Source organism: Hesperophylax consimilis, chromosome 20 (genome assembly GCF_061612785.1).
Source record: "Hesperophylax consimilis isolate HC1 chromosome 20, BYU_Hcon_1.0, whole genome shotgun sequence".
Classification (NCBI taxonomy): Eukaryota; Metazoa; Arthropoda; class Insecta; order Trichoptera; family Limnephilidae; genus Hesperophylax; species Hesperophylax consimilis.
Window position 1 is genome coordinate 18370319 of NC_142855.1, and position 12403 is coordinate 18382721.

At 41.6% G+C, this 12403-nt stretch overlaps 1 protein-coding gene across 1 annotated transcript; it reads left to right on the top strand.

Annotated features, from left to right (window-relative positions):
* Positions 1-281: 281 nt before the first annotated feature.
* LOC149414241 (uncharacterized) lies at positions 282-7702 on the top strand. The gene has a single exon (XM_089644122.1). It carries the CDS (start codon positions 908-910, stop codon positions 7700-7702), a length of 6795 nt encoding a protein of 2264 aa, XP_089500248.1. The 5' UTR covers positions 282-907.
* The last annotated feature ends 4701 nt before the right edge of the window (positions 7703-12403 follow it).

A 12403-nucleotide genomic window follows, 5' to 3' on the forward strand; every position in this document is an offset into this window, starting at 1 on the left:
CCAACTGCTCCCATTCGTCTGAAGCCAGTGAAACTATGGCATCCCCAGTCAGGGTATGTTATGAGGCTTAAGAAAGTGTAGAGGGGAAGGGGACGAGGAAAAGGAAGGTGAGGGAGTACCGAGAGTACAGATCTGGTCACCAAACACGGCGAAAGCCATTTCAAGCAACGTTTTGATCCTGAATGGCGATACTGAGAGTATCTTCCACTCTGGAACGTGCCGCAAATATACTCCGGGAGTTGAACCCGTGACCTATAGCTTGCTAGTCAAGACTCATGAGCCTTACCTGTCGATCGCGGAGGCCGTCATTGGGTCTTTTATTGCCTATGTCAATCCAATGTCTCGAATGTGTACATTATGTAATGTCGTAGAATGTGACGATATAGACACTGTATATATTAAAAACTATATAAAACCATGTCATAAGTAAATAGAAGTATTTAGCTTTACTGTTATCTCTTTCTCTGTAGTATATAGTTTAATAGTATTTCTGTTATTTTACTAGTTGAAACTCCACCTAGTAACAACTAAATTATGATTTACGCCATGCTGTGAACGTTTTTTAATTGGAGTGTTAATATCTATTTAAAATTCATTAATGTAATAAAATTGTTAACAATCTTTAAATGTTTCAAAGAACAAACAAATAAATAAATATAATGTTCCAATCCAGATTTCAACGTTGTTGTTTTCTAAATTCTAGAATTACACAAAAAAACAACTGTTCTAGGAGAGATTTCCGGGCTTTTTTAAGCGACCAACTAGTAACTTTCACTCGCATCATTGTGTGTATTCGTAAACAATATATTGATGACCTGGAATAGTGTATTAACCTGAGATGTAACTAACTCAACGCTATTCTTGTGTATGTTGCAGAATCAGCCTCCAGAGTCGACATCTCCCCAATATGCAGGTGGATACGGGCTTGAAGTACGGCTCAGATAACTGGAGGGAAAACCTTAAAGAATTCCATCGCATACATGACAACAATACAAAGCTGGCGATGGAACCATTTCCCGATGTCAGAGTGTTGGCAGGTTTGGCAAATTTAGCTTACACGGATCGTCCGGGGAATCACGACCTGCCCGAAGGGTGGTTTCTGCTCACCACGGCTCAAAACAACTCCCGGAGTAACGGATACTTCGGCTGTGCGTTTTGGAGCCCTTCGCAACATCAAGTAGTCATAGCCCACAGGGGGACTGACCCGAACTGTTGGGGAGCAATCTTAACAGATGTAATAGGTGTTGTTTGCAACATGAACACCGGTCACATGAATTCGGCTGTCTCGTTTGCAGACGACGTCAAGCAAGCAATTCTGGCTGTAAATGAAAAATCAGGCAGTCGGTTTGTTATGTCTTTTACAGGACACTCCCTGGGCGGGTGGCTTTCTGGAGTCACAACCATGACGGTTAAATACCTTAAAAGAACAGGCGCGGTCTTCTGCAGGATTGCCAGCCCTGATGAAGGCCTCCACGCCCATACCTTGGCTCTGGACAGCCCGGGGGTCGAAGATATGCTCATAAAAATAAGCAGAACTTATAGTGTTCGATATGATCAACCCATGTGCCCCAAGCATTTGGACATTACAACCTACTTATCCGCTCCAAACTTGGTCAACAGCACTGGGTATCACGTGGGACATCTACATCAGTTCCACATCGAACGTGAAACTCTCCCCAGTGACTGTGAGCAGCTCAACTTACCTACTTACATTAATATTGACACACACGGCATTGGCGTTTTTATCAAAGCTTTGAAAGATGCCAAGGATATATATGACGTACTGAACTGGCCCCACGGATGGGATGAGCGCAAATATTACCATGAGCATGAGATATTTAGCAATTCGTACATCTTACAACCTATTACTGAGATTTCTAGTGACAGCCACGAGAGCACAGAGTTACTTATTGAACAAGATGCTGAGAGTATGCAATCAGGAGAAAAAAGAATTTTAAAGTACAGCACTGTTCAATCGTTGGGGAAAATTTGCCACCTGGGAGCGTTTTCCACAAAAGAGCTTATTTTGATTGAAAATTGGAGTTTGTTTCAAAGTAATCCACTAATTGAACTAACCGAAATTACAGCATTCACATCTGAACAGATGCTGGAAACACTAGAATTCCCAAAATTTAAGATAAACACTAGAAAAAATACCATCATTTCTGGTTCGAGGGATGATTTGAAGAAGGTGATTGGACAAACGAAGCAATTAATACGCTGGTTTCCAGGAATCATGGATGCTATAAAAAGACAGAATGAGAGAATAATGTCAACCCCCTTGTTCTTGGCTGGCCAGGCCTATCTTCAAACTTTGCCTGCTATCCTGAGCTGTGAGGACACCTTGGGGCTGGAATCATTCTTGGAATCTACTAAACGTGTTTTACAAATTATTGTGACTAGTGATTTTGAATTTGAATCCGCCAGATTGTACAAGATCTTAACCTCTTTGGATATAAATTACTTCACACATAAAAACTGTCATACGTTACTAAATTGGAATGATATGCATAATTTAGCTATAGATTTCAAAGGTTTAAACAAGTGTGACGTTACCAATAATAACCTGTTCATTCTTAATTTTCCACCTTTGACCGATACTAACAAACCACAGATACCTCCAGACTGCGATCACATGAGAACCATATTGCTAAATTTAACATTGTTTAACAAAAAGAAGCTTGTAATTATTCGATCTCAATCAATTGGTGAACAATTATTTGAAGAATACAAACTAACCGTTGAAACAAAGACTTTGGAAACATTTAAACTAGAAGACCTAACTCCTTCGTCTAGAAAAACAATATTCTCCAGAAATGTAATTACCATAGGTGAAGAAACGCTCAGCCTCGATCTTTTACTGGGAAATGACTGTGAAACTTCCAACGAGAAAATAAATCAACTGATTTCACCCATTTTGATGAACCTTGCGATGGACAACCTGACTATTGAAACAATCCCAAACAACCTTCCGAGACTTTACCAATTACATACTCTCTATTCGAAGGGGAACAAACTAGTAGACAGGGAGAGGCTGACGGCACTACTCCTCTCCAGTAGTGGGGCCGGTGGACCACTGCTGGTTATCAGTGATCCAGAGCAGCTCAGCCAGGACTACTGGGAGGGGGTGGAGGCTGCGCGGGGGAGGATATTCACCACCGAGGAAGATGGACAGGACCTCTTTCTGGAAAAGTGTCGAGAGGAGTCAAAAATACTAATCTATTGGTTCCGTTTATCCGCTGAAGGCTTCACCCTGAACGAAGTTTACAATGGAAATGTATACCTCCCCAGAAAGTTAAATAGTCGATTTATCATTAAATCCATGAATAAATTCATTCAATTCAGCGGAGATAAGGATTTATTTATATTCAAAGATGTGGTGGATAAATTATCACTTATTGGACCCTTCAAATTATCCAAAGGGCATGAGAATTTATTCGTCTCAAAAAATTGCTTTCAAATTGAAAAGCGTTCTAACGAATTGAATATCGGAAATATAAATACAGATGGATTATTCAACAAACATTATTTTACAATGCTTGAGATTGAAGGTAACCCTTGTCTGGTTTGGCAATACTCCCACGGCTCTCTGGAAGCCATTCGCCCCTTCATCACCATGGACTACAGGGACCCCATCGAGGAAAGAGACTTCAGCATTATGAAGAAGAAGATGACCATCATTGCCGCCGATCCCGGTATGGGAAAATCCACCAGCCTGACGCGCATGTCGGAACTCATTCGAGATTCCTGGGTATTGAGAATTGACCACAGTTTCAAAAAATTACCCATCAGACTTACCATGCAATCGGTAACAGATTATTTGATGCACGCCTCGGGTTTACCTACCGACAAAAAGTTGTTAATCAGTCTATTGCAGCATTGCCTCGAATCTGATAATTCGAGGCAGGTTTGTGTTTTGATCGATGCATTTGACGAAATTTCTAAGGAATACCAAGGTAAAATGGTAGAGCTCCTGAAATATTTAAAAACGGCTACGACGTGCCGCATAGTAGTCACCACTCGTGTCCACGAAAGAAAACGTCTTGAAACAGATTTGGGAGAATTTGCGGTAAAACTGGAAGAAATTACAAGAGAAAAGCAGGAAGTTTATTTGGTGAACTTATGGCTACCTCACCTAGCCTTAGAACTCCCAGGACATGGAGAGCTGGAGAAGAAGAGGCTGTACAAGTTTGCCAGAGAGCTGCGGTATGAGGTGAAGGGAGTGCTGGGGGTGTACGTGGCAAAATTCATGGGCGTCCCGCTGCAGATACGTATGCTGGCGGAAGTGTTCCTCCAGCAGGCCATACAGACTGTATTGTATCCAAAACAAGTTAATAACAAACGCAAAATCACCAATATGTTTGACTTGTATAAACAGTTTATTAAAGTCAAGAAAACAATATATTTTGAGCAGAAGACTAATTTGAACCAGATACCTAAAGCCTTACTTAATTCCTTGGTTAAAGGAACAATGGAAAAGCATTGTGTCTTGGCTTTCCAGACCATCGACCCAACATTCGCTACGCAATATTTCACAAACATAAAACGATCCGACCTGACGATCGATGATGTGAAAGACATAAGTAGTCTCGGTCTGATAAAATATAAAGCTGACAGAACTTTTGATTTCATTCACCGCACGTTCCCAGAATACTTTTGTGCTGATTTCATCGTCCGATGGCTCAGAAGAGAGTTCAGAAACAGTGATGAAGAAAACGTACTGATTAAAAATGAATTTTGTAAATTTTTGCTCAAGCCAGACTATAAAATAGTCAGAATGTTCATCGAGAGTCAGCTTGAAACAACGCCAATACTTCGCGAAGAACTGGAAAATCACCCGAAGATGTACCAACATTGGTTTGAACATGGTCAGCTATTCCACCATAACAATAACAAAACTCCATTGCATATAGCAGCCGAAGAAAAGAGTACATGCATTGTTGGAGTCCTTCTCAGTGGCCCAAGCAGTAGGACATCTGATAAAGCCTATATGTCCTTTATATCAGCAAGAGACAAGTCCGGGAGAACCGTGCTGAACATAGCTTTGGAGGAGGGAAATACCAATATTGTAAACCAAATAACTGAAAATGTGAGGAGTTGCTCGGACAAGTCAATGGTAGGACTAATGCTTGCTACTTTCTTAGACATAACAAGCGACAGCTTCAGAATCATGTTGAGCCTCATCGAGACTTACAAATGTGACAAGTATTTTGAAGAATATATTTCAAAACCAAATCAGTTACCTAACATAAACCAGGCATTGGAAAGAACACGTCGCATAAGAGAAAATATGTTTGAGCCATTTATTACAGCAGTGAGAGATGATGACTACGAGACTGTGCTGAATATCTTCAGTGGCCTGGAAAGTGACACAGAGCGAGCCTACTTATTGATTGCCACTGATGGTGAGGGCGATACTGCCATCAATCTAGCGGCGAGTAAACAAAATCATACATTGTTTAAATTATTTGCAAAACAAGGAGTTTGTGTATCGTATGATATAAAAGGACGGAACCCCTTGCATTGGGCAGCAGCGCAGGGGTATGTTAGTATTGTCAATTTTTTATTAAATCAATCTGAAGAAACCTATGAACACATAACCGATAAATACTTGGGAAATGAGAAAATATTCGAAAAGAATGATATCACATTAAAGTACGAAAATAGATCTTCCATAAATTGGCAAGGTATGTGGGTTAGTATCATTAACTCGACAGACGGCAAAGGCCATACTGCCCTGATGAACGCTGCAGGGGGTGGACACAACGAGGTGACACGAATGCTGGTAGATTCCGGAGCAGATATAAACTCCGCAGATAGCTATGGTAAAACTGCCCTGATGTACGCTGCAGGGGGTGGACACCACGAGGTGACACGAATGCTGCTAGATTCCGGAGCAGATTCTAACTCCCCAGCTAGCGATGGTAAAACTGCCCTGATGTACGCTGCAGGGGGTGGACACCACGAGGTGACACGAATGCTGCTAGATTCCGGAGCAGATTCTAACTCCCCAGCTAGCGATGGTAAAACTGCCCTGATGTACGCTGCAGGGGGTGGACACCACGAGGTGACACGAATGCTGCTAGATTCCGGAGCAGATTCTAACTCCCCAGCTAGCGATGGTAAAACTGCCCTGATGTACGCTGCAGGGGGTGGACACCACGAGGTGACACGAATGCTGCTAGATTCCGGAGCAGATACTAACTCTGCAAATAGCTATGGTAATACTGCCCTGATATACGCTGCACAGGGGGGGCACCACGAGGTGACACGCATGCTGCTAGATTCCGGAGCAGATATTAACTCCGCAAATAGAGATGGAAAAACTGCCCTGATATACGCTGCAGAGGGGGGACACCACGAGGTGACACGCATGCTGCTAGATTCCAGAGCAGATATTAACTCCGCAGCTAGCGATGGTAAAACTGCCCTGATATACGCTGCACAGGGGGGACACCACGAGGTGACACGCATGCTGCTAGATTCCAGAGCAGATATTAACTCCGCAGCTAGCGATGGTAAAACTGCCCTGATATACGCTGCACAGGGGGGACACCACGAGGTGACACGCATGCTGCTAGATTCCAGAGCAGATATTAACTCCGCAGCTAGCGATGGTAAAACTGCCCTGATATACGCTGCACAGGGGGGACACCACGAGGTGACACGCATGCTGCTAGATTCCGGAGCAGATATTAACTCCGCAGCTAGCGATGGTAAAACTGCCCTGATATACGCTGCAGAGGGGGAACACCACGAGGTGACACGCATGCTGCTAGATTCCAGAGCAGATATTAACTCCGCAGCTAGCGATGGTAAAACTGCCCTGATATACGCTGCACAGAGGGGACACCACGAGGTGACACGCATGCTGCTAGATTCCGGAGCAGATATTAACTCCGCAGCTAGCGATGGTAAAACTGCCCTGATATATGCTGCACAGAGGGGACACCACGAGGTGACACGCATGCTGCTAGATTCCGGAGCAGATACTAACTCTGCATATAGCTATGGTGATACTGCCCTGATATACGCTGCACAGAGGGGACACCACGAGGTGACACGCATGCTGCTAGATTCCGGAGCAGATACTAACTCTGCAAATAGCTATGGTAATACTGCCCTGATATACGCTGCACAGGGGGGGCACCACGAGATGACACGCATGCTGCTAGATTCCGGAGCAGATACTAACTCTGCAAATAGCTATGGTAATACTGCCCTAATATATGCTGCACAGGGGGGGCACCACGAGATTACACGCATGCTGCTAGATTCCGGAGCAAATACTAACTCTGCAAATAAGTATGGTGATACTGCCCTGATAAACGCTGCAAAGAAGGGACACCTCGAGATTACACGCATGCTGCTAGATTCCAGAGCAGATATTAACTCCGCAGCTAGCGATGGTAAAACTGCCCTGATATACGCTGCACAGAGGGGACACCACGAGGTGACACGCATGCTGCTAGATTCCAGAGCAGATATTAACTCCGCAGCTAGCGATGGTAAAACTGCCCTGATATACGCTGCACAGAGGGGACACCACGAGGTGGCACGCATGCTGCTAGATTCCAGAGCAGATATTAACTCCGCAGCTAGCGATGGTAAAACTGCCCTGATATACGCTGCACAGGGGGGGCACCACGAGATTACACGCATGCTGCTAGATTCCGGAGCAAATACTAACTCTGCAAATTAGTATGGTGATACTGCCCTGATAAACGCTGCAAAGAAGGGACACCTCGAGATTACACGCATGCTGCTAGATTCCGGAGCAGATACTAACTCCGCAGATAGCGATGGTAAAACTGCCCTGATATACGCTGCACAGCGGGGACACCACGAGGTGACACGCATGCTGCTAGAGCGCGGGGCAGAAATAAACACTCAGACTAAAATGGGTCGCTCAGCGTTGTCTGAGGCAGCATTCGCTGGACATGTGAATATTGTAAAGTTACTTCTGGCGTTCAATGCCACTACATCGGACGCGTATGGGTGCACAGCTCTCTCCAAGGCTGAAGAGAAGGGACACAAAGAGATAGTTGATCTTCTCCGTGGTCACCAGAAAGCCTCACCCGCTGAACACCTATAGGACTATACCACCATCAGCTGGACTTCAATTGTAACAACTGTTATATTAGTTATATCACTTAAGTACAATATCCATTATAATCAGTGAATAAATAATATTTTAAAACATGTTTACTAAATCCAAATAAGATATACAAATTAACTGTATATAATAATATTAAAAGTGTAAGTGCAAAAGAAAACTTATGTAAATTCTACACCAAAAGTGCCTATTTAAGAGTTATTCCCAAATGGTCAACTGAACAACAAATACCTTTAAGTTGTGATTATAATATTAACAAGTTTCATAAAAAACTATAAATAGCTTAACAGATTTTAAACTTAGTACAATTAACTTAAAAAATATTTTAAACTTTCAACATAATAATAGCACATAATAATAATAAAAAAAATTTGAAGTTTTTTAAAATTAAAGTTAATAATAATTGTGTTAAGATGTATGAAAATATTAGTTATTTATTATCAATTTGACAATATTACATGTTCTATGCCTGCATCATGTTTTAAATAAATAAATTGATAAACCTAACCCCAAAAATCAACCACAGTGTCACATGTAGCCATAATCTTCGTCTGCCCCTGGAACACTCTAAATGCAGCCAGAATCCACCTCTTCCCCTGGACATCTCTTGAGAGAAATACTCTAAATGCAGCCAGAATCCACTTAACTATAAGGTAAGCATTCAGACAATGTTTGTAGGTAATGAAGCGAGTATTTGAAACAAATTATTTCAGACTGCAAACAATAAGCAAAAACAAACAGAATCATTTGCCACAACCTATGAATCACCTCAAAAAATTGTTTCAATATTTTGTTATGAGAATGTGGCAAATATTTTTTAATACGTATTTATTTTACAATATCTATTGTGTAAATTTAAAATGCGAATTGAAATGACAGCCCACCGAGTCTTTTCAAATCCACGTAGATACACACCTCATGCAACCCTTCAAGAGAGTTGTCCACCTATAGGAAATGTCCTGCTGTCTCCCTCCAGTTCCTCACGGCCAGGACTGCGGTGTTTGCCTCCACACATGCAGCCACCAAGTGTAGGCCTCCCATATTCCTGCTGAAGGGAATTCTCTCTCACTGGACACCTCTCTTCCATTGTTGGTAGAAACGCGTCCTGTCCAGCGAAGTCGTCACAGTTTAATAGGCGTCGAAGCATAGACCTGCTTTCAAAAGGATTATTAACCCTTTAGCTACCGAAAAAAACTAAAGAACTTATTTTTTAAATCAACTGAAAGTTGAAACAAAGCCACGGAAAGTTGATAGAATGCATTGTCATCGACAACGAGTCTATCAGCCGAGTTACAGCTCGATCACATGTCGGGAAGTGTGCTCAAGTGTGGAAAACCTAAATACTTAGATTGAAAGGGTTCATGGTTCTGGGTCCTACTAGTTTCCGGACACTGTGTTGCTAATTGTTTTTACTGTCTCCGCACCACGTTCCAAACACCACGCACCACGCACCACGCACCACCCACCACGCACCACGCACTTCAATCCCTCAAGTAAATAAATCATTTTAAACTACTACTTTTAACATTTACTTGATTACCGCACAAGAGTGCCAACTGCCCAGAGCCAGTGAGACTATGGCATTCCCATTTCAGACTGAAGGAAGTGAACAGGAAAAAGAGATGGGGAAAGTGAAACCTGCCTATTCAGACCTGGTCACTTAGCACGGATAGACCCAGTTAAAGCAGTGATTCTATTCACACAAGGGCGATACTGACACTGTTTACAACTCGGTAATGTTGCTAATTATATTATATCGTATTTACACCATTATATATTGTTTTATTTATTCATTCAAATATTAGATACAGAGGAACAAATGCAGATATTGTTAAATTACTTCCCTACTTATACACAGTGTCCGGAAACTCGTAGTACAAGCGGTAAACCGGTGAATCTGCATCACACGGAGAAATGAAAAAAAAATCGATTTGTGCACTAACGGGTTAAATCTGAACACTGAGGGGTTTTCGGCAACTTAAGGGTTAAAAAAGTTCTGGAGCAGCTAAACAGTAACAGTAAGAACAGTAAACAGTAACAGTAAGAACAGTAAACAGTAACAGTAAGAACAGTAAACCCGGAGTGACTGATTTTTTTAAATAAATTTTACCATATTATATTACACTACTTTTATAGTTAGTTGCGATAGAGATGTCATTAATCGCCAACCTTCCTCTTTCTTATCTCCTTCCCGTCCCCACTCACTTGAGCCTCACAACGTATCCAAATTAGGGATTCCATAAACTCACTGACTCCAGACAGTCGGGAGCAATTGGGACTCTTGTGCGGTATTCACTTAACAAAGAGATAACAATTCTAAAGATGTCCTCAATAACTGTACTTGTGTATTTGGGGGTGGGGGTGGGGGGTGATAATGAATTTATATTTAAAATAAAACATAATGTACTTATAAAACATAAAACGCTAGTCTATACAGTTTGACAAACTTAACTTTATTTGCAGTCGGTGAGGTCGCTAGTGTGGATATTTTGAAGGGGTTAAAACATAAGTTATTTCCTCATTTAACCGCCTGCGAAATTAACCCGTCGAGCTGTTAGTGAAATTAACCTATGTATTATTACAAAATGGATTTTATTTTAAATTGCATCAGAAATAATCAGGTTTCATAAATTTGCTCTGTAATATGACACGACTAACGGACGACATTTTTAATTACAGCATCATCAGGAGGCGACAAAGAAGAAACGGAGATGGCTCACAGATGAGATGGGCTGCAGACCTAAAGAGAATTGGCGGCTTCCGATGGGTGAATGGCGCGAGAATTGTCAAAGCTCGAGGCATTTGAAGGAGACCATATCCAAGACTGGAAGCCAGAAGGTTCACACATAAGACCAAGTGTTAATCTTCAATAGAAATGTGCAAATATGCGAATGATGATTTTATTGTGGTTCAGGAAATACTTGTAATGCATTTAAGGTTTTTTTTTTACATTTTTAATAGGTAGCATCTTCAATCTTTTCAAAATACAATCATGCATCATTTTTGTTATTGATTCCTTCAAAGTTGAAGCAGTTTTCATGATTATTTTTTAAATATGTAAACTGATTAATTTCATCTATAAAAGTGTTCTTTACTGACATGTGAAACAGTGAACAGTTAGTAACTGTAATCAGTTGTTTAAATAGTACAAATGTCAACTGTCAGTTAACAAGACTCAAATTGTAATAATATAATGATAGGTGTATTGGACATGGACCGAACAAGTCCTGGACAGAGATGTTGTATGAATGGCATTGAAGCCAAATCAAGGGTGAGGGGAAATTGCCTGGCAGCCATCAGCCATGTAAAGTGGTGCATAATGAACTATTATAATTCTGTTTGTGTGTTGTTAATGCAGTTATAACAGCTTATGATCTTTTGGGGTATTTGATGAGACAAGAGATGACGTTTCACACATCTTCCCCATCACCCCGCGGCTTCAAAGTGTTCTCGAATAGCTCCGTCCATGGGTTTTTTGGTTCATGGTGTTGGAGGGCAAGCAGTTTTAAAAACATACATTGTTCCATCTTGGGGGTAGCTAGAAATTCTGATAAAAAAGAACCGGTTCCTGAGAATATTTTTGCTTCCTACCTTTTACGTGAATGAGTTCTGTATAAATGTTTAAATGTGAAACCGCGCAAGAGTCTCAACTGCTCCCAACCGTCTAGAACCAGTCAACTATGGCATTCCCATGCGGGGTATGTTGTGAGACTGAAGGTAGGGGGAGGGGAAGGAGATGAGGAAAAGAAAGCTGGGGAAGTACCTGGCTCTCCAGATCTGGTCAACTATTGAATTCTGAATGGTGGTCTTACACCAGGGCGATACTGAGAGTATCTTCCACTCTGGAACGTGACACAAATACACTGTATATTATTTAAAATAAATTTACTTGTGCACGTCGGGATTTGAACCCGCGACCTCCAGCTTGCTAGTCGAGATTCTAACCCCTTGACCACTGAGGCTCTCATATGAATGAGGTGAGAAATATTCTCTAAACTGTGTTAGAAACAATCTGTTTTTCCTCTCTCATATGAACCTTCAAGAACTGCATCAAAAAACCCTTCTTATAGCCCCTACCTTAACCCGGCTCGCAATGTTGCCCAACCGGGTGGCGACATAGTTCCCTTGCACTACACTGTACAGACAGGAGAGCTCTCGTGACGTTTCACATTAAAAAAAACACTAGGCTTTATATTCAAATCTAGAAGTTAAGCATATGATACTGAAAATGTACACCTTTTGGAATGAAACGAACCGAAATTAGAATAATTTTTTAAAAATTATGAA

Excerpts from the sequence above, each read along its gene's own strand:
- LOC149414241 (XM_089644122.1), top strand. The coding sequence starts at position 908 with ATGCAGGTGGATACGGGCTTGAAGTACGGCTCAGATAACTGGAGGGAA.